The following is a 22,001-nucleotide window of genomic DNA, read 5'->3' as shown; positions in this document are numbered from 1 at the left end:
CCAACACCATATCCCATCTTTGCAGAACACCCAAAGTAATCCCAGGGAATGTGAGGACCCTGATTTTTCATTGCAACACCACACACAAGTTGGGAGAGTCAACATGAGCTCACCCACATTCACACATTCAGTCCCCTCTGGTAGACCCAAATAGTCCAGGAAGCTTTCCCCAGCAACTCAGGACAACACACATCCAGAAGACACAATCTAAAAAACAAAGTACAAACTTTATTTTGTTACTTTATAAAAGGCATGGTGGCCTCTTGGTTCCCCACCCCCCCAACTTTCTTAACAAAATATAATAGCTCTCCTTAAACACAAAGACCTCAAAAATTGTAAAAACAAAACAACAACAAAAAATAACAAAAAAAAAATAAAACCCAACAAACAAAACAAAGAGAAAGACAAGGACATTTTGGGGGGTCAGAGATGGGAAACCTGGAGGGAGAGGTGGGGGCCGCTGGTGGTGGAGTGGCAAATCCCAGTGCTGAGGCAGGCAGGGAACGGAGGGCAGGGCAAAAGGGCAGCAGCAAACCCCAAAGGAGAAGCAACTTCCACCCCAGACCCCCAGAGAATCCTGACCCAGCCAGACCCCCAACCCATGTAAGTGCTTAGAGAAAGAAAAAAACCAAAAAGAGAAGGGAAGGGGGAATTAAAAACTAATGGTCATAGAGCTGGCTCTGGGAAGGGCAGAAATATGTTGGGGTTTTGTTTGATTTTTCCCTGTTCTTAAAAAACATGTTTAAATGAAAAAAAATGCTTTTTGGCAGAGAGAGGCCAGGCACGTCAAGTGTCAGCTTCCCGAGCCCCCTGGGCGAGGCCCAGCCCCAGGTGTCTGGGTGCTCCCACACACTCCCACCACCCTAGCCCCCAGGACCTCGGGTTGGGTGGCCTTCGCGCAAAGGTTGATTTACAGTATTGAAAAAGAGGTCATAAAAGAGACCCAAATGACATTGTAATTTTGTAAAAATTCCTCATTCGCTGGCCCGCATATACTCCCTGTTGCTGCCCCGGCCCCCTCCAGCCCCTAGAAGGGACAGGAGGGCTGGGGGGTGGTCAGGGAAGCCCCCCAGTCCCAGCCAGCTCCTCCCGGCTCTGGTCCATGGTGTCGCTGTCCGAGGCCTCTGAATCGGAGGCAGTGTCAGAGGCCTGGGCCTCTGGGCAGCTTCGGACCGGCTTCACAATTACAGCTCGCCGCTGCTCCTCCTCCTGCTCCTGCCTTTCCTGGGTGCCCTCGATGTGCTGGATCGCCTGGGGACAGGCTGCGGTGAGGGTGGCTGGAGGCACCTGGACAGCCACCATCACCCCTCACAGACACACGCGCACACACGCACACACACCAGAAAGGTCCAGAAGTAAGCTTGGCAGAGCAGCAGGTGTCCTGCCAGTCAGGCAGGGGAAACAAATTGTAGCAAACCCTTCCACTGAGCTGAAAAAAACCCTTGGAGAGGACAGTGCATGGCTGCTTGGAAGTCACCAGTGTCTGTCTGTCTGTCTTTCTTTCTTTCTTTCATTCATCATTACTTCTAAATTTGAGCAATAAACACTGATTTGTTGTTCCACTTATGTATGCATTCATTGGTTGATCCTTGTATGTGCTCTGAAGAGGGATAGAACCCACAACCTTGGCATATCAGGATGATGCTCCAAACAACTAAGCTACCTAGACAGGACTTTCATTTATTTGTACTTTTCAGAGTTGCATTTTCCTGATAAAAGGTATTTGTTATTAATTATTTTACTCAATTTCCTGGAATTATGTGCAACTAAAGGTCCAGGGTTTGATAGGCTTTTTTTTCTGTTTGGGTTTTTCTGGTTTAGTTATTTCTTTCTTTGTGATATTATCAGGGTTCCCCAGGGGCCTCTGCCAGGGACTGGGTACAGCAGTAACTTCAGGCCTGACCCACAGAGCTATCATCTTGTTTCTTCCTCCTCTGTCGGAGGCTTAACTGTCACCCTCCCAGCACTACTACCTCCATCTCCCCATCGCGGGTCCCAGGAAATGGAGGTGAGAGGAAGTTCTGGACCAAAACAAGAGTTGGATGTAGGAACTCTGGAAGCCAGGGACTCCAGAAGCAAAGGACCCTCTCAACAAACTCCATGTGGAAGGAAGAAACAAGGTTTTCCAGGCCATTCTGTTCCCCACCTCCGCCCCTCACCTTCTTCACAGAGCACCCTCCCCAATCCCTGCAAAGAGAGGGACACTCGGTGATGGAGACAGACACACAGCTTCCACACGCAAACCCTGTCGTATTCCCCTCCAGTCCCTGCTTCCTAATCTCTCCAGAAAGGCCTGTTCCCAGAGGACGACCCCCGCATGCTGCCCCCTCCCCAAGCCAATACCTGCACGATGGTGTCCAGATTTTGCCGTGATGTGGAAACAGAGTTGATGACTGAGGAGGGACCCATGGTGACGACGTTGATGTGGTGGGAGGGAGGGGGAGGTGGTGCTGGCACGATCACCGTGGGGTGGTGGGTGGGGGCCGGAGGGGGCAGGAGCTGTGAGACAGAGACCCTCAGTCCTTCTCCAAAGGTTCAGGGAGCTTCCCCTTCCCTTCTGATAGTCACAGAGGATGTGGGATGTCCTCCAGAACCATCGCCCTCTGCCCACTGCCTTGAGACAGCCTCTGCCAACCACTCAGGGGGGACCAACCAGTTTGGGGCCTCTTGCCACATCTTATTTTAAGTAACAAAGAACAGGCAGCCTAGAGAGGGGCTTCCAGACACCCATGAGCCTTTGGCCCCTTTACTGTCCAGCACCAAGCAAGCATTCCAGCACCTAATGTGGTGGTAATCAGGAGCGTAGATTCTGGATTTAGATGGCCAGGGTTCAAATCCCTGCCCCAGTCACTGAGGATCTTGGGCAAGTTATTTAGCCTATCTATGCCCCATTTTCCTGACCAGTAAAACAGCTTCAAAAGGCTGCTTGAGGACATGGAATAATGTATGTGAGACAACTGGAAACCAGGAAGTCCGCATTATTATGATTTAGGTCCTGGGTCTACCCTGCAGGACCCTGAGGCCCCACTGCTGAGTCCGAGAGCCCCAGTCACAGCCCACACAGCCCCTCCTGGGTACCTCCTGCTCACCTGGGTCCGAAGGTGCTGCTGTTCCCGCTCCAGTTTCTCCTGGTGCAGTAGTCGCACCTGCTCCTGCTGCTGCTGCAGCTGCACCTGCTGTGCGATCACCTTGAGCTTTTCCGGGTACATGTGGGCCTCTAGCGAGCGCACCTGGAGGCACAGAGGCAGGCTCAGGGGTAGGACCCGGACCACACCCTGGCACCTTCCCTCTAGTGTGGTGCCCTCAGGGCTGCTGAGGTCAGTCGCCCCATGCTCTGCCCTTTCCAAAGCAGGCCATTCAGTCCTGCTGCAAACCCTAGCAGGATTCTGCCACCCTGGGGAAGGAACCTGGAGTAGAAACCAAAGTCCTACCATAGCTTGCCAGGCCCTCCCTGACTCATCTATCCTGCCATGACCTCCCTCATACCATGCTCCCTCACTCCCCTGCCTCCTCCCTCCAGCCTCAGGGCCTTTGCCCATGCTGTTCACTCTGCCTGGAGTACCCTTCTGCCCTCTCTACCTGATACCAACCTCCCAACCTCAGCTCAAGTCACTCTAACAGAGAAGGCCCTCCAGAACCAGCCCAAATTCCCTTCCCAATGCCCATGCTTCCTGCAGGACCTTTATCATTGCTGCATTTTTAGTGTAAAATCCTTTGACTAATCCTACCCAACACAGATGGTGACCCCTGAGGGCAAATACCTGTCTAGTTTCCTCCCCACTGGACCCCAATCCCCAGACCTGGCACAAAGCAGGTGCTCCTGTAAATGACAGCTGAAGGGAAGCAAGGACAGGAGGAAAGGAAGAGGGAGGCACTGGAACCCCCCCCCCCCCAGCCCACCCACCTGCCTGCCTCACCTGCTCCTCCAGCATCATGCGCACCGAGCGCTCCTTGTCCAGCTGCTGCCGCAGCTCAATCATCTCCCGCCGCAGATCTTCCGCTTTCTCATCCTCCCAGATGTCCGGCGAGCCAATGCCTTCGTCCTTGTCCTCTGCCCGCCGCCGCTTGGGGGACGAGCCGCTCAGCTCCTGGGGACCCCAAGGGGTCGGTGAATGTGCCTTGACACCCTCGTACCACCACCACCAACAGGGAAGTTGGAGGGCTCCATCGCAGCCCCCCAAAGCTGTCAACCCAGGTGTTCTGGCACTGGGAGCCCCATTCTGCAAATCCAACAATGGCCACAGGCCAGAAACGGAGGCAGAATGGAACTGCTTGCCAAGTCACCCAGTTCCTTCCAGAGCCGCTCAACTGCACTTCACAACTGAGTAAACTGAGGCCCTGGCAGGAAGGCAGTGCCTGAAGTAGGCGTGTCAGTGGGGAAGGTGGGCCTGCAGCCTCCTCCGAGTCCCAGGCCAGTGCTTGAGCCCAGACACGCCCATGCCAGGGAGAGGGAGCCAGGAGGAGGACGGGTGTTGAGGTGACGAAAGGCCTCTGCAGGTGCTACCTGGATGAAACGCTTGAGCTGTGTGTTCTGCTGCAGGAGCCGGGTCTTCTCCTGCTCCAAGGAGAAGATGTACTCCGCTGTCTGCTGGAGAATGGCTGCCTGCGGGGGAGGGACAAGTCAGGAGCCCCAGCTGGCAGCGTCTCCTGAAGCTCACTTCCTTCTGCCACCTCTTCCAGAAAGCCCTCCCAGCCCTCGCCTACCTTGCTGAGCTTCTCTCCATCTGTGTGGGGGATAAGGGTCTTAAGGGACTGGAAGCCTGCATTGATGCTCTGCATGCGCCTCCGCTCGTTGCTGTTGGCAATCTCCCTGCGAATCCGCCGCTCCTGGTCCCGCTGAGTCTCAGGGGTCAGTGGAATGTTGGCAAGACTGCCAGGGAGGACAGGGACACGCTCAGTTTAGTTATCCCCCATGCCCTGCCCCCAGTGGGCCCCTGTCTTTACAGTTCATCTCCAGAGGGCCCTGAGTGTAACTTGCATTTCTCCTCCTGCAAAAGATGCCAGACCTAGCCTGGATGGTGGTACATCAACTTGAAACACTGAGGTCGCCGGTTAAAAACCCTGGGTTTGCCCAGTCAAGGTACATATGAGAAGCAATCAACAGACAACTAAAGTGAAGCAACTATGAGATGATACCTCTTATTCCTCTTCCCACTCCCTGTAAAATCAATAAATAAAAAATCTTTTTGTTTTGTTTTTTGGTATTTTACTGAAGTCAGAAGCAGGGAGGTAGTCAGACAGACTTCTGCATGCCTGACTGGGATCCACCCGGCATGCCCACCAGGGGTGATGCTTTGCCCACCTGAGGAGTTACTCCATTGCAACTGGAGCCATTCTAGACCTGAGGCAGAGGCCATGGAGCCATCCTCAGTGCCCGGGCCAACTTTGCTCCAATGGAGCCTTGGCTACAGGAGGGGAAGAGAGAGACAGAAAGGAAAGAGAGGGGGAAGGGTGGAGAAGCAGATGGGCGCTTCTCCTGTGCGCCCTGGCCAGGAATCAAACCCAGACTTTCACATGCCAGGCAGATGCTCTACCACTGAGCCAATAGACCAGGTCCAATAAATAAAAAATCTTAAAAAAAAAGATGCATACCTGTCTGGTACCTACAATCTAGCACCCTGGTCAGCAAACTGTGGCTCATGAGCCACATGCGGCTCTTTGGCCCCTTGAGTGTGGCTCTTCCACAAAATACCACGTGCGGTACCTCGGTTAGGAATGTAACCTACCTATATAGTTTAAGTTTAAAAAGTTTGGCTCTCAAAAGAAATTTCAATCGTTGTACTGTTGATATTTGGCTCTGTTGGCTAATGAGTTTGCCGACCACTGCCCTAGCAGATCAGGAGGGTGACAGAGTAGTGTGCTTGCAATGCCTGGGTATCAAAATCACCATGCGACCCTGGTTCCAGCCCCAGTGTCTGCCCAGCAGGTCTGAGTGGGGCCCAAACCTGCATGACTAGCAAGAATCCCTGTATTCTGATCCAGGTGGGCCCAAGTGACAATTGGAGACACCTGTTCCTGGGACTTCTCTGCACGTCTTGCTATGCACCTGGACTACCTCCTTTAGAGTCACAGGCTTTAGGCCTGAAGGAGGGGGTGCCAAGCCAACCACCCCTAGGGACAGTTCTCCCCCATCCCACTTACTACAAGTAGCAGACCACCCTGTGCCAGAGAAACAAAGCTCCCTGCATGCAGGGTCAATGTTACTGCATATTATGTGAGTGCATCCTGCAGGAGCAGCAGCCTCCAGGGTGAGAAAGAAGGCAGCCAGGGGCAGGGGGAGAGGCTGCAAGACGAGAGGTGTTGGCAGGAGGCAGAGATGGCAGCAGGGCCTGTAGGCCCAAAGCCACTACTCCCAAGGGGTGGGCCTGTGTGTGGCCTCAAGAAAGCATGTCCCCCTTCCTGGCCCTCTCCAGCAACTCCCCCTGCCCCTGGCCTGATGGCTTCCAGATGCTGAGCTCCCAGAAGCCATTGGCCCCACCCAAAGCCACAGCCCTGGCTTCTTCCTACGGGGGGCCTCCCCAGGGTGACCGGTGCAGGCCTGGGCTCACACCCTTGGGTCTGAGGTAATAGGGAAAGGACTCTGGGCAGCCTTGTTTCCGTAACGGGGGAGCCTGGGCTCAAAGAGGTGTCTGATCCAGCTCCCCTGCTATGCCAGGCCCCATGCCCACCCCGACAGAAAGGAGTCTGCACGAAAACCAGAACACATCTGCAACAGCTGGAGACAGCCAAGGCCTTTCCTGCCCCCCCCCCAGCCTACCCTATCTGTCCCACCTCGGCTCCCTGCAGGTCCTGTCTTGTCCTTGCCCCATCCTGCACCTCAGCCTCCCCTCCTGACAGAGGGTAGTCGTCTGGGGATGGGCCAGGAGTGGGCTCCCCATCAGCTGCTACTGGGGGTCCAGAGACAAGCCCTCTTCACCAGTCCCCCCAGGGCCTTCCCAGGCGTCCTCCCACAGGGTACAGGTCCCTCACAGGGCCTCAGAATGTCAGCACTGTAAAGGGGGTTCACGACCCCCTACTTTACAGGTGAGGCTTGGGGTTCACAGAGAGGAGGAACAGTTTTAAGGTGAGCCAGCCAGTATCTGGCTCCTCCACTTCTGGGCAAGGGGCACTTCCCTCTTCCCAGTTTCCCTGCCCCTACACCGAGGGTGACGGGGTGGTTGGAGAGGAGGCAGGTCGGAGACCTGAGAGGCAGAGGTGTGCTTGCCGTTCAGGGGAGGGTGGATTAGAAAGAAGTCCAGGCTCCTGGGTCTGACAGTACCCTCCAGAAATTCTATGGTGGCTGGATTAAAGTCAGGAGTCTTTGGGGCAAGAAAGATGGGGTAGCCAAGCCACTGAGTGACTCTGTCCAGTAGCATCACCCTCCTCCTCAGGAGAAATACAGGGAGAGAACCCCAGTCACCCACTCCCTGGGTCTCTCCAGTGATGCTCAACGGTCACAGCAGACCAGAGTGTAAAGGGTCCAAGGAGCCGCATGTTCACCCTTGGGCCATCCTGAGTGCTAGTACTTAGAGAAGGCCAACCTGGAGGGCTTAGCAACAGAGTCATACGTGTTTTTATTTTATTTTACTTTACTTTATTTCTTTTTAGTGAGAAAGAGAGAAAGAGGGAGATGAGAGGCATCAATTCATAGTTGTGTCGCTTTAGTTGTTCATTGATTGCTTCTTATACTTGTCTTAAAAGGGGCGGTGGGCTCCAGCCTAGCCAGTGACCCCTTGCTTAAGCCACCGACCTTTGAGCTCAAGCCAGCGACCTCTGGGCTCAAGCCAGTGACCATGGGGTCATGTCTGTGATCCCATGTTCAAGCCAGCAACCCCATGCTCAAGCTGGTGAGCCCATGTTCAAGCCGGCAACCTCGAGGTTTCAAACCTGAGTCCTCAACATCCCAGATCAACACTCTATCCAATGTGCCCCCACCTGGTCAGCATTTTAAAAGTCTTTTTGCCCTGGCCAGTTGGCTCAGTGGTAGAGCGTTGGCCCAGCATATGGAAGTCCCAGGTTCAGTTCCTGGTCAGGGCACACAGGAGAAGCAACCATCTGCTTCTTCACCCTGCCTCCTCCCTCTTATCTCTTTCTTTTCCCCTCCTGCAACTATGGCTTGATTGGTTTGAGCTCATTGGCCCTGGGCACTGAGAATGGTACAATGGAGCCCCACCTCAGGCACTAAAAATAGCTTGCCCCAGATGGGCAGAGCATGGGTGGCTCCAGACAGAGGTTGCCGGGTAGATCCCGGTCACAGTGCATGCGGGAGTCTATCTCCCCTCTTTTCACTTGAAAAAGAAGAAAAAATAAATAAAATGAAATAAAAAGTCTTTTTAAAGTTCAAATTATAATGTGCTAGGACTAGCTCTGCTGAGATTTTCGCATTGAATTGTCACAATTTTCCTCTGAGTTATGTGGCATTATGATTCCTATGTGAGATGAGGACACAAAGGCTTGGAAAGGGAAATAGCTCAGCAAGTGGTGGGGCTGGGACTGGAACTCAAATCCCAGGGCCTGCTCTTAACCCCAAAAGGTTTCACCACATAGCAGAGTGGGCTGTGCACTATACCAGAGCATCATATCCCAATAGACAGGTGACAGTTACCCCTGTAGAAAGGACCAAGCTCAGGTATGCCCTGCCCTCGTGTTAACTCCTATTATTATTCACAGACCTCTTTTACATGTTTCCCTGATTCTCACAGAAACCCAGCACGGTGGCTGCATCATCCTATTGCAATGAGGAATCCAGGGTCCTGTGAGGGAAAGTGACATGCCCCAGTTCAGGCATCTAGACCAGGGAGCAGGAGGTACCTGCAGATGCCAAAGTCCACACTCTCCATGCCCACTAGCCAATGGTGCCCTCTACTGACAGCTCACACACACAGCCCACTGTTTATCAGAGCCTTGTGTGTGGCTGCAAGAGGCATCACCCCAGATCCCTCTCCCCAAGCTCATCTGCCTGTGAAATCTCAGCTCTGGGGAGCCAACCCTCTGCCACTCCGTTCTCCCCAGGGTGCCCACGAACCTAATGAGAACAAAGACTGCAGGATCCCCTATTGTCTCCTGTTCGCTGGAAGCCACCAGCCTGGATCGTTTCAATATTCCATCCTGTCCTCTTCAACACCAAATTCATCAGCCCACACTCCTGGTTCAGGAACCAGCTTCTGGTTGACCTAGTGCAAACTTAAGTCCCAGAAAAGACTTTTTCCCCAAAGCTACAGTTCTCATGGGGACCTGGGCTGCCACCAAGACTTTCCACTCTCACTCACCTAAATAGCCCTGGAAGTACCACTGACTTTCTTTTTCTCTTCTTAAAATTTATTTATTGATTTGAGAGAGATTCTGAGAAACATTGACCTGTTGCTCCATATATTTCTACATTCACTGGTTGATTCCTGTATGTACCCTGACCGGGGATCGAACCCACACCTTTAGCGTATCAAGAAGACCCTCTAGCTCTGGCCTGTTGGCTCAGTGGTAGAGCATCGGCCTGGCATGCAGAAGTCCCGGGTTTGATTCCCAGCCAGGGCACACAGGAGAAGCGCCCATCTGCTTCTCCACCCCTCCCCCTCTCCTTCCTCTCTGTCTCTCTCTTCCCCTCCCACAGCCGAGGCTCCATTGGAGCAAAGATGCCCCGAGCGCTGGGGATGGCTCCTTGGCCTCTGCCCCAGGCGCTAGAGTGGCTCTGGTCGCAACAGAGCAACCCCCCAGAGGGGCAGAGCATCGCCCCCTGGTGGGCGTGCCAGGTGGATCCCGGTCGGGCGCATGCGGGAGTCTGTCTGACTGTCTCTCCCCGGTTCCAGCTTCAGAAAAATACAAAAAAAAAAAAAAGAAGACCCTCTAAGCAACTGAGTTACCCAGCCAGAGCCAGCTGACAATTTCTTTAATAGATGCAACCAGACTCTGACTGAGGGAGTGCTGCCTAACCAGGAGTTCTGATTGGTAGAATGCTGCCTAATCATGGGTTCTGACTGGTGGGATGCTGACCAACCAGGGGTTCCTATAAAGCAAGGGTCGGGAACCTATGGCTCGCGAGCCAGATGTGGCTCTTTTGATGGCTGCATCTGGCTCGCAGACAAATCTTTAATAAAAAATAATAATAATAACGTTAGGAATATAAAACATTCTCATGTATTACAATCCATTCATTTCCTACCACTCATGTTCATGGTTGTGGGTGGCTGGAGCCAATCACAGCTGTCCTCCAGGACAACACCAAATTTTTATTGGATAATGCATAATGTATATGGGTCATTGTATGGCTCACATGAAATTACATTTTAAAATATGTGGCGTTCATGCCCTGGCCGGTTGGTTCGGTGGTAGAGCGTCAGCCTGGCGTGCAGGAGTCCCGGGTTCGATTCCCAGCCAGGGCACACAGGAGAAGGGCCCATCTGCTTCTCCACCCCTCCCCCTCTCCTTCCTCTCTGTCTCTCTCTTCCCCTCCTGCAGCCAAGGCTCCATTGGAGCAAAGTTGGCCTGGGCGCTGAGGATGGCTCCATGGCCTCTGCCTCAGGCGCTAGAATGGCTCTGGTTGCAACAGAGCAACGGCCCAGATGGGTGGAACATCGCCCCCTGGTGGGCATGCCGGGTGGATCCCAGTCAGGCACATGCGGGGCTCTGACTGCCTCCTCATTTCCAACTTCAGAAAAATACAAAAAAAAAAAAATATGTGGCGTTCATGGCTCTCTCAGCCAAAAAGGTTCCCGACCCCTGCTATAAAGAATGACTAATTGGAATTTTCAGGTGATACTACAAATGCCTTACATCATTTTTGCATTTCTTTCTGCGTTTTGCAGAAGTAAACATGATTTACGGTAAACGTCCTGCCTGACCAGGCGGTGGCGCAGTGGATAAAGCGTCGGACTAGGATGCAGAGGACCCTGGTTCGAGACCTCAAGGTTGCCAGCGCAAAGCTCACCAGCTTAAGCCCAAGGTCGCTGGCTCAAGCAAGGGGTTACTCGGTCTGCTATAGCCCCTGGTCAAGGCACATATGAGAAAGCAATCAATGAACAACTAAGGTGTCGCAACGAAAAACTAATGATTGATGCTTCTCATCTCTCCGTTTCTGTCTGTCCCTATCTATCCCTCTCTCTGTCTCTGTTTAAAAAAAAAAAAGTCCTACACGCCCCCCCACCTTCCACATCAACTTCAGACACCCCCCCCCCCCCAGGTGAGCAATATAGGTGGCCTGGGTTCACTGACACCAAGTATCTCCTGCTTCTCTCCTTCCCCAACAGTCTCTAAACAGTCTCCAGGGGCTGTTCAGAGACTGTCCTGCCTCAGGAATAAGGGAGGGCACCTACAAAGGTACAGTTTGGGTACCAGCCTCAGGTGCCAATATCAGAGCTGCCACCCCACTACCGGAGTACCTCCGACAGTCCTCTGGGAACAACACCAGCATCCCAACCAGAGGCTCAGGGGTCAGGGCTAGATCCTGACCTGCACCTGTCCCTCACACCCAGCCCAAGGGTAAGAGGTATCCCCCACCCCTCTTTAGACATCCCTGCCTGGCTCCAGCCTCAAATTAGCCAAGGACAACTCTCATTTCACACTGCCCCAGAGTCACTCACACATCTGCCATTCAACAGCTACACAGTCAGAGGTGGGAAAGCCACACAGGACTTCTCCCGTACGCCAAAAAGACAGAGGGAGGCAGATGGCCTTCACCAAGGATGCCCAAGGTGCTCATCCTTCTCTCTGTAGCAGGCACTAAAGCAGCGTGGGGCCCCCTCACCCATCCCCACTACTCCATAGACCTCACTCTGACCAACCTGCCACCCCTGCCCTCAGTCCCAGAACATACCCTGTCTAGGCTGTGCCCATCAGAAACACCTCCTTCCCACAGCTTCTCCAGCCCTTCAGAGGGGGCCCTGCACTCAGTGGGTTCACAGGCAAACTCCAGCCCTGCCACTTACTAGCTATGGAACCCTAAGCTTAGCCACTTCATCTCTCAAAACTTCAGTATACCCATCTGTAAAATGGAGGAATAATGCCTCACTTCACAGAGTCATGGTGAAGTTTAAGGGGGGGGGGGGAAGATTGAGGATAATGGGATGCTTTATTTTTCCAGGGTTTGTACACAGGCCTCTAAGAGAACCGTGGATCTCTAAGGGTTGACAAGACCCTTTAGAGCCACAAGACTGTAAACTCTTAGGGCAGGAGCCAGTTCTGGTTCATTGTGAATTCTTCACTCCTGGCACAAAGAAGGTGCATTGTAAATATTGGATCAGGGACACAACATGCATTCAAAAACCCCTAATTATTTTCTAACTCCTCTGAGAGTAGCTTGTCTCTTTCCCCACTGAGGGTAGTCCCGAAACTCCTGCTTCAGAGATCTTGAGAGCCATTTTAATAGCTACCAGGCACTTTCCACACACGTAACCATACTTCATAGGTGCTCCATTTTACAACGGCTAAGAGCAGTTAGGTGACAGGTCCAAAACATAAGCCTGTGAGAGCCTTGTTGTGCAGTGCAGGGGAACAGGGGGTGTCCGGAGAAGCAGGGTGCTCTACTTGTCTGAAGGATGGAACAAAGTCCACCAGCCTAAAAAGTGAGACCATCTGGCCAGAAGGTCCTGTCCAACCCACAACCTTGATCTTCAACAGGTCTCTCACCTCACCCCAAGACTCCTTCTAAAAATGAACAAACCCAGAGGCCCCAACTCCATCCACACCCAGTGCACAGGCTGACATGTATCTCCCAGCAAGACAGGCTGAGGATGTCCCCATGCCCAGCCCTGTGGAGGGAGGCGGGGTTCCACCACCTTGGAGCACTTGGGGGACAGATGGACTCCTCTAAATTGGGATAAGGGACAAGGACAGTGTGAAGCCAAGATCCACTGTGCCAAGCCTGCCCAGAGTCAGGGCCAGCAATGTCCTCTCTAGCATCTGGCAGTTCAACCCCTCCTCCTCACTGCCCAGCCCTCTTCTGAGCAACTACCAGCATTTCTCAAGGAGGGGAAGGCTAGGGGGGTGGCTACCAGCAAGCGCTAAAAGCAAAGCCCTGGGATCAGGATTCAAGTCCCAGACTCACCACTTGCTGTAACTATTCACTTTCCAAACCTGTGTCCTCATCCCACAAAGGAATCATAAGGCCACTTAGGAAGACCGACAATTAAGTGAGAAGAATCTATTAAAACAAGTCCCTAGAACATATTAAAAGGTCCAGAAATTTTTTTTAACGTTTTACAGCTAGGTCCCCCCACCCCCGTGGCCCTGCAGAAGGGTCAGTCCTGGGGGGGGGCTCCTAATTGCAGGACCCTCCTCTACCTGAAAGTAGTTGAGGCGGGAGCTAAGTGGGAGGGGGGAGAGGGGAGTTACGTGCACAGCAACATTCCTCCAACCTGGTTTCTGCAGGCCCTGGTGTCCACTAGCCTGGGCCACACCACCCGGGGCTCCACCTCCCCCACTTTCCGCGCCTTGCCTTCCCCGGCTGCAGAGCACGTGGCCTCAACCCTGGGGAGCCATTTCGCTCCTAAAGCAGTGTTTCAGGAAAGCCACCGGAGGTCCCAAACTTGGCACGCGAAGAAACCCCCACGAAGCACTGCCGTCCCGTGGGTGGTGTTCAGTATGCAAATAGCCAGGCCCATCTAGTGACTGCAGTTGCGGGCACTGGCATTTTAACAAGTGTCCAGAGTGATTCTGGTGGGAGTGGTGCGAGAAACCCATCACCCTTTGGTAAAAGGTAGATCTGGAACAACCTGGGTCAAAACTTGTAAAGTGGTTCCAGGGTAGAGCTGCAGACCTCGGACCACCCACCCACCCACCCAGCTGGGAAACCTGACGCTTTCGGTTTATGGCCCAGGGCGGGGGAGGGGCGTGGGATGGGAAAGTTTGCGGTAGAGACCCACGTGCGGCGCCTGGTGAGACTAGGGGCGGCTTCTGAAGCCCTCTGCCCCAAAAGCTGCCCTGCCTGGCCTGCCTCGCCTATCCCACCCGCAGGGGCCAAGCTTTGTGCGGGGAAAGCGTGGCTCCTAAGTGCCTACAACTCCCACAATGCCGCACCGGAGGGACACGGAGAACTACAGCTCCCGCAAGGCGGCGCGCCGAGGTCCGCCTACTCCAAGAGGGCTGCAGAGTCACGTCCAGGCCTCGCTAGTAAACAGCGCCCGAGCGCGGGCGGCAAGTGAGCAAGCAAGCGGCCGCAACGTGCCCCGGTCCGCGGCGCTCCGGGCCCGGCGCGCAAGTCGCTAGGGTCCCGCCCACCTCTGAACCCCCACGCGAGCACGCCTCCAACCCCGCAGCAGCCCCGAGTCGTGCAAACACGGATACCACCCGGCTCCCCGCCCCCCCCCCACGCCCGGAGCCGCGGCGTGGCTGCATTGTAGCCGCCCGCCCGCGAGCCCCGGGGCCCCCAGGCCCCCTTAGTGGGGGCACCCAGAGACAGTGAAGAAGGAGGGAGAGGAAGGAAGCCAATGCGGGAGAGGGGAGGAGGACGCGCGGGGCGGAGGGGAAGCCACCAGCACCAAGCATGGCCGGGACTGCTGCAGAACCACGTGGGTCTGTTTGCAATTACAAACGTCGCGACTCGCCCGCCTGCAGCGGACAAAAGTGACCGGGGCCGCTCAGGGCCCCCATGTTCCGAGGGAGGAGGGTCCCCGGACGGCGCGAGACCAGCGTGCGGAGCTGCAGCCGCCCCGGCGGCTAAGAAAGGCGAGCGGGGTCGGTGGCGCGGGCCATGCGTGCGCACACACGCGCCCGCCCGGGCTGGCTGGCCCCAGGTTGCAATTGTAGAAAGGGAATAGGGGGGAGGAGGAGTACACACCTACAGAGCCCTCCTATCACTTCTTTCTCTGTTTTCCTGAAATGTTGCAAAGAGGGCACCTTCTGAGTGGGCACCATGAAATACTCCATAGCGATCGGCCCCCCTCCTCTGCACGAGCCGGATCCCGCGGTCCGCCGGAGAATGCAAGATGGAAATCCGAATCAAAGGGCAGAGCCGGACGGAGGTGCAGAATCGGCCGGTCCCAGATGCTGGCGGCGGCGGCGGCGGCGAGGGGAGGGAGGCGGGCGGGAGGGGCGGGAGGGAGGTCTCTCCGGCCTGCCTCCCCGGGCGCGTGTATGTGTGTGTGTGTTTGCAGCTGATCAGATGTCTGTTTCAAGGCGGGAAACAGCTGGTGAAAACTCAGCACTCCCCCGGCCTCCTTCCGCGGAGTAAGGAATTGCATGTAAACAAAGGACTATTTGCAGCGCCCCCCGGGCGGCGCGAGGCCGGGGCAAGAGGGTCTCGGGCCCCCGGAGGTGGGGGGGTGGATGGGTCTGCGAGCCTCCCTCCCCCCATCCCGGCGCTGAGAGCCAAGGGCCGCAGGCTGACTTGGAGGGCGCGGCGTGAATGGAGCGAGCTGCGGCCGAGCTACATGCGCCACTATGGGTGATGAGGTTCATCAGCTGACAGGTTGGCAAGCGTTGAAAAAAAAAAAAAAAAAAAAAAGCCAGCCACCACAAGGGAGCCCAGATCTTGCGGCCGGGGTCCGGCGGGGACTGCCCAGTGCAGACTCTGCGCTCTCTGCGGCCCTCGGGGCCGGGGGATGCGCAGCGGGGCCGGGCGAAGGCGGCCTGGGGTGCTGCTCCGGGCTTTTCCTTTTTCACGATTGCAACTACAGAGTGGAGCCTCTTTGGCGCTCTCCCTCCGAGCTCAGGGCCCCCTGGAAACTTGCGTCACAGCCTCCGCTTCCCACATGCAACTTGGGTCCGACTTCGGAGGTCAGCCAGCCTCCTACCTCCCACCCTCCCTCCCTGCCCAGCTGCTCGCCACTGGCCGCTCGGTCCCGGCTCCAAAGCCTGGGAATCTCGGAGCCGGGGAGAGGAATGCAAAGGGGGCGCGCCGGGCGCCTCGGATCCTGGAGCAGCCTTGGGAAGCGGGGGCCCTGGAGGGGAGGAAAAGGTGGAGGGAGGCCAGCACGGCAGCGGCCCGGGGCAAGCTTCCAGTGCGGCTGGGAGGTCTGGTGACTGCTGCTGGGTCCCCGTCCTAACCTTCGACACACACACTTTTCCCCCTCCGTGGGGAGGCCGGACGGTGGGAGTCTTGGCCTGAGCGGACGGAAAGCTGCAGCTTCTCATTCTCGCGAAGCCAGTGCAAGACTAGCCCCAACGCCAGGGTGCACTTTCTGGGAGGGGTGATAGCCTGGGGTGGAGGTGGGAGGGACATTGGCTAACCACGAACTTCCGCCCCTGCCACCACCACACTCACCAGAGCCCTACCTTCCTTCCCCAAGCCCTTCCTTGGCTACAGGACGGGCCCCTGGCTCAGGAAGACCACGCCTGCCTTGGAATGTCCTGCCTCCTGCCTTCCATCTTTCTCAATCCCATTCACCTTCAAGGTTCCACCCAAATCACACCTCCTAATTGAAATACTACTACTAATAACAAGGATGACTATTATTTGGAAACACTGTTATTAGATAGTGTGAGCATCCTGTAGATGTTGAGCAGTTTTGCATGCATGTTTTCCAGTACCTAAAGCAACCCATTGGGCAGTATCTCTAAGGACAGAGCCAAGCCATTTAACAGTCCCTGGAAGGCCTCACTATGGAGACAGGGAGTGTTCTCAGGAAATGATGACTTCTAGGGGACAGTAGGATACAAAGCCCCATAACTATACACTGAGCAATGTGTACAGTGCCTGGATGAATGAATGAATGAATGAATGAATGAATGAATAGCAGCTGGGTTTCCCCCTTGCTCTTTCTTCTTCTATAGAATAGCTTTGACCCAGCCTGGTCCCCATGAGCTCTGTCACTATGACTGGCCCCTCCATTTCTGCCAAAGGCACCTTCTCACAGAGAGCCCTCAGCTGTCTCAGATGCACAAACCCAAAGTCCTTTGCACTAGATCAGCAGCTCCTGCCCTAAGGCCTGAAATACCATCAATGGCAGTAGCATAGTAAGTCCCCAAAATCCAGGCTGTCCTCCATTCCCAGAAGGTTATGTGTGTGTGTGTGTGTGTGTGTTTTTTTTTAACTTTTTTTTGTGTGTGATAGAGACAGAGGAACAGATAGAGACAGACAGACAGACAGGAAGGGAGAGATAAGAAGCATCAACTCCTTGTTGCGGCACCTTAGTTGTTCATTGATTGCTTTCTCATATGTGCCTTGACTGGGGGTCTACAGCAGACTGAGTAACTCCTTGCTCAAGCCAGCGACCTTGGGCCCAAGCTGGTGAGCCTTGCTCAAACCAGATGAGCCTGCACTCAAGCTGAAGATCTCAGGACTTCAAACCTGGGTCCTCTGCTTCCCAGTCCAATGCTCTATCCACTGCACCACTGCCTGGTCAGGCGGTTCTGTATATTTTTTCATCTGATCCCATCTCCCTCTACTTCCCAACTCCTAAACTCAACTTCACTGTGCCTTCTGGAGCCCTTAGAAGGTGCTCAGCAAAATCCCTTAGATCCTTGACACCTGACTACTGGTCACCTTGCTCTAACTTAGGAGTCAGGAACTTTTTCTGTAAAAGGCATGCAAAGCTATTTGGGAACTAATGTTTCCTATTACTACTGTAACAATTATTATAAACTTAGCTTAAAACAACACAAATTTAGCCTGACTGGTGGTAGCTCAGTGGAGAGAGCATCAACCTGTGATCTGAGGACACAGTTCAAAACCCCAAGGTCGCTGGCTTGAGCACCTGAATACAGGGCAGCCAGCTTGAGTGCAGGGTCAACTGTTTGAGCATAGGATCGTCAACATGATCCCACGGTTGCTGGAACCCCCAGGTCAAGGCACTTACGAGAAGCAATGAACAACTAAAGTACTGCAACTACAAGACTGAGTTGATGCTCCTCATCTCTCTCCCTTCCTGTCTGTCTGTCTTGCTCTTGCTCTCTCGCAAGAAAAAACAAAAATTCAATCTCTGGAGGTTAGAATTCCAAATGGGTTATATATGGCTAAAATCAAGGTGTCAACGGGGCTGTGTTCCTTCTGAAAGCTCTATGGGGGACTATATTTCCTGTCTTTTCCAATTTCTGGAAGTTGCCTGGATTTCTTGGCTCATGGCCCCATCCTCCATTTTCAAGTGTGTCACTCTAACTTCTGCTTCTGTCATCACATCTTCTCTGACCCTCCACCCTCCCTTTTACGACTTTGGACCCATCCAAATAATTCAGAATAATTTCCCAATGTCAAGATCTTTAACTTAATCACATGTTCAACATTCCTTTTGCAAGGTTTCATTCACAGGCACCGAGGATTAGGACATAAATATCTGGGGAAGGGTATATTATCCTATCTACCACATCACTCTTAGTTTGTGAGCCATGAAAAAGGAGGCAAAGGGGCCCTGGTCGGTTGGCTCAGCGGTAGAGCATCGGCCTGGCATGCAGGAGTCCCAGGTTCAATTCCTGGCCAGGGCACACAGGAGAGGCGCCCATTTGCTTCTCTACCCCTCCCCCTCTCCTTCCTCTCTGTCTCTCTCTTCCCCTCCCGCAGCGAGGCTCCATTGGAGCAAAGATGGCCCGGGCACTGGGGATGGCTCTGTGGCCTCTGCCTCAGGCGCTAGAATGGCTCTGGATGCAACAGAGCAACGCCCCAGAGGGGCAAAGCATCGCCCCCTGGTGGGCATGCCGGGTGGATCCCAGTCAGGCACATGCGGGAGTCTGTCTGACTGCCTCCCCATTTCCAGCTTCAGAAAAATGGAAAAAAAAAAAATGAGGCAAAGGTTACAATATACCACAGTACTTTCCTTCCTAGACATAGATCCAAAGAATGAAAACAGTGACTCAAACATTTTACAGTGGTGTTCACAGCAGTATTATTCACAATAGTCAAAGGCAGCAAACCACCCACTGTTCATCAATTGATGAATGGGTACACAAAATGTGGCCCATCCATACAATGGAATATTATTCATTCTTAAAAAGGAATGAAATTCTGATACACACTACAACATGGATGAACCTTGAAAACAGTGCTAAGTGAAGTAAGTCAGACAGAAAAGATCACCTATTATATGGTTCTATTCATGTGAAATATCTAGAATAGGCAAATTCCAAATTCATTGACACAGAAAGTAGATTGAGGTTACCAAGGGTTGGGGGGATGAACGAATAGGAACTTATTGCTTAATCAGTATGGATTTTCTGTTTGGGGTGATAGAAAATTTTGGAAATAGATAGTGGTGATGATTGTACAACATTGTGCATGTAATATCACTGAATTTTACACTTTAAAATGGTTAAAACAGGCTTGACCTGTGGTGGCACAGTGGATAAAGCGTCAACCTGGAAATGCTGAGGTTGCCGGTTCGAAACCCTGGGCTTGCCTGGTCAAGGCACATATAGGAGTTGATGCTTCCTGCTCCTCCCCCCTTCTCTCTCTCTCTCTTTCTCTCTCTCTCTCTCTCTCTCTCTCTCTCCTTCTCCCCTCTCTATAATGAATAAATAAATAAAATTAAAAAGGTCCGTGGGCTGGCTTTGGCCTATGGACAGTAACTGACCTACCCCATATTTTCCCCCTATTCTCTCACTTCCCTCCTTAGTTAGCTTAGCAGCACGATCATCTTGCATACACTCTCCCTTTCAAATCTAACCCCACCTGCTCTGCTCCTACCCTGACAAGCTGAACAGGGCTGGGAAAAGGAAACCCCCTGACCCTTCTGACTGATCTTATTTCTAAATGCCAGACCAAGATCCTGCAGTGGGTCCTTGGGTGGCGGCAACTGCTCCATGTTGCCCAGTCCGTTTCCTCTCCCACCTCCTCCTTTCCCCAAGACCCTCGTCACCTCTTCCTGCTCCTCACTCTCAGCTCACGACCTCAGGTCCTGTTTCTCTGAGAAAACGGGAGCAATTAGAAGAGAAATCCCACCTGACCTGTGGTGGCACTTTATCATGTCGACCTGGAACGCTGAGGTCACAGGTTCGAAACCCTGGGCTTGCCTGGTCAAGGCACATTTGAGAAGCAACTACTACTATCAGTTTATGCCTCCTGCTTCCCACTCCTTCTTCTTTCTCTCTCTGTCCTCTCTCTAAAATCAATAAATGAAATCTTAAAAAAAAAATTTTTTTAAAGAAGACAAGTCCCTTGCCTGACCTATGGTGGCACAGTGGATAAAGCGTTGACCTGGAACACTGAGGTCTCCGGTTTAAAACCCGGGGCTTGCCCTGGCCAGTTGGCTCAGTGGTAGAGCGTCGGCCTAGTGTGCGGAAGTCTCCAGTTCAATTCCCGGCCAGGGCACACAGGAGAAGCGCCCATCTGCTTCTCCACCCCTTCCCCTCTCCTTCCTCTCTGTCTCTCTCTTCCCCTCCCGCAGCCAAGGCTCCATTGGAGCAAAGATGGCCCAGGCGCTGAGGATGGCTCCATGGCCTCTGCCTCAGGTGCTAGAATGGCTCTGGACGCAACAGAGCGACACCCCAGATGGGTAGAGCATCGCCGCCTGGTGGGCATGTTGGGTGGATCCCGGTCAGGCACGTGCGGGAGTCTGTCTGACTGTCTCTCCCTGTTTCCAGCTTCAGAAAAATACAGAAAACAAACAAACAAAAAAAAACGGGGCTTGCCAGGTCAAGGCACATGTGAGAAGCAACTACAAGCTGATGCTTTCTACTTCTCCCTACACTCCCCACCCCTTCCTTTCTCTCTCTCCTCTCTCTAAAATCAATCAATAATTTTTTTTTTAAGAGGAGGCCTGACCTGTGGTAACACAGTGGATAGACCATCGACCTGGATCACTGAGGTCGCCAGTTCAAAACCCTGAGCTTGCCCAGTCAAGGCACATATGGGCTGCTCCAACCCCCTTCTTTCTCTCTCTCTCTCTCTCTCTCTCTCTCTCTCTCTCTCTCTCTCCTGTCTCTCTAAAAATTAATAAATAAAAAATAAAAAAAGAAGAAGAGAAATTCCACACACTCCATCACCACCTCTGCCTTCCTCCCCGTACCTATGAAGTGTCTGGATGAATGTCTGTGCGTAGAGAACCCGCCCATGTATTATTCAAAGATGTCTCTGCAGGAGCTGTCCACTCTCCTGCATCCTCTGTGTGCCACTGTTGGATGGTTCCTTATTCTCATTAAAAAAAAAAAAGCCCTGGCCTGTTAGCTCAATTGGTTAAAGCAATGTCCTGCTATGCCAAGGTTGCAGATTTGATCCCTGGTCAGGGCACATACAAGAATCAACCAATAGTCCTAGCCAGGTGGTTCAGTAGATAAAGTGTCAACCCAGCATACCAGAGGCCACAAGTTTGACCTCCAATCAGGGCACATAGGAGAAGCAATCAATGAGTGCACAACTAAACGGAACAACTAAGTGAAACGAGTTGATGCTTCTCTCTCTCCCTTTCCCAGACCCTCAGATCAATGGAAAAATTCTAAAAAGAATCAAACAATGAATGTGTAAATGGATGTTTCTCTCTCCTTCCCCCTTCCTTTCTCTCTGAAAATCAATCCATTTTTTTTTTAGATTTATTCATTTTAGAAAGAGGAAACAGAGAGAGAGAGAGAGAAAGGGGGAGGAGCAGAAAGCATCAACTCCCATATGTGCCTTGACTAGGCAAGCCTGGGGTTTTGAACCGGCAACCTCAGTGTTCCAGGTCAAAGCTTTACCCATTGCGCCACCACAAGTCAGGCTCCATTTTTTTTAATTTAAAAAAGAATCCGGCCCTGGCCAGTTGCCTCAGCGGTAGAGCGTTGGCCTGGCATGTAGGAGTCCCGGGTTCGATTCCCGGCCAGGGCACACAGGAGAAGCGCCCATCTGCTTCTCCACCCCTCCCCCTCTCCTTCCTCTCTGTCTCTCTCTTCCCCTCCCGCAGCCGAGGCTCCATTGGAGCAAGGATGGCCCGGGCGCTGGGGATGGCTCTGTGGCCTCTGCCTCAGGCACTAGAATGGCTCTGGATGCAACAGAGCGACGCCCCAGAGAGGCAAAACATCACCCCCTGGTGGGCGTGCCGGGTGGATCCCGGTCGGGCGCATGCGGAAGTCTGTCTGACTGCCTCCCCGTTTCCAGCTTTGGAAAAATGAAAAAAAAAAAAAAGAAAAGAATCCATAACCCTACACTGTCTTCCCAGCCTCCCTCACCACAAAAAGCCCTGGGGTGGGTGCTG

General features: G+C 53.3%; 1 protein-coding gene across 2 annotated transcripts; it reads right to left on the bottom strand.

Moving 5' to 3' along the window:
* Nucleotides 1-208: 208 nt before the first annotated feature.
* TFAP4 (transcription factor AP-4) lies at nt 209-16,091 on the bottom strand. 2 transcript variants are annotated; one of them, XM_066382731.1, is made up of 7 exons: nt 15,955-16,091; nt 4,705-4,870; nt 4,505-4,603; nt 3,918-4,088; nt 3,090-3,230; nt 2,344-2,499; nt 209-1,251 (listed from the first exon to the last, which is right to left on the bottom strand). In XM_066382731.1, the coding sequence occupies exons 2-7, from the start codon at nt 4,777-4,779 to the stop codon at nt 1,057-1,059; spliced, it is 837 nt and encodes a 278-aa protein (XP_066238828.1). In that variant the 5' UTR covers nt 4,780-4,870; nt 15,955-16,091; the 3' UTR covers nt 209-1,056. The 2 variants fall into 2 exon arrangements, with proteins under 2 accessions (XP_066238828.1, XP_066238827.1); XM_066382730.1 differs by lacking the exon at nt 15,955-16,091 and adding an exon at nt 14,747-14,969.
* Nucleotides 16,092-22,001: the final 5,910 nt, after the last annotated feature.

The sequence above is a fragment of the Saccopteryx leptura genome, chromosome 4 (assembly GCF_036850995.1).
Source record: "Saccopteryx leptura isolate mSacLep1 chromosome 4, mSacLep1_pri_phased_curated, whole genome shotgun sequence".
NCBI classification, from domain to species: domain Eukaryota; kingdom Metazoa; phylum Chordata; class Mammalia; order Chiroptera; family Emballonuridae; genus Saccopteryx; species Saccopteryx leptura.
The sequence above is the reverse complement of the archived record's forward strand: the minus strand, read 5'-3'. Positions and strand labels throughout refer to the sequence as shown.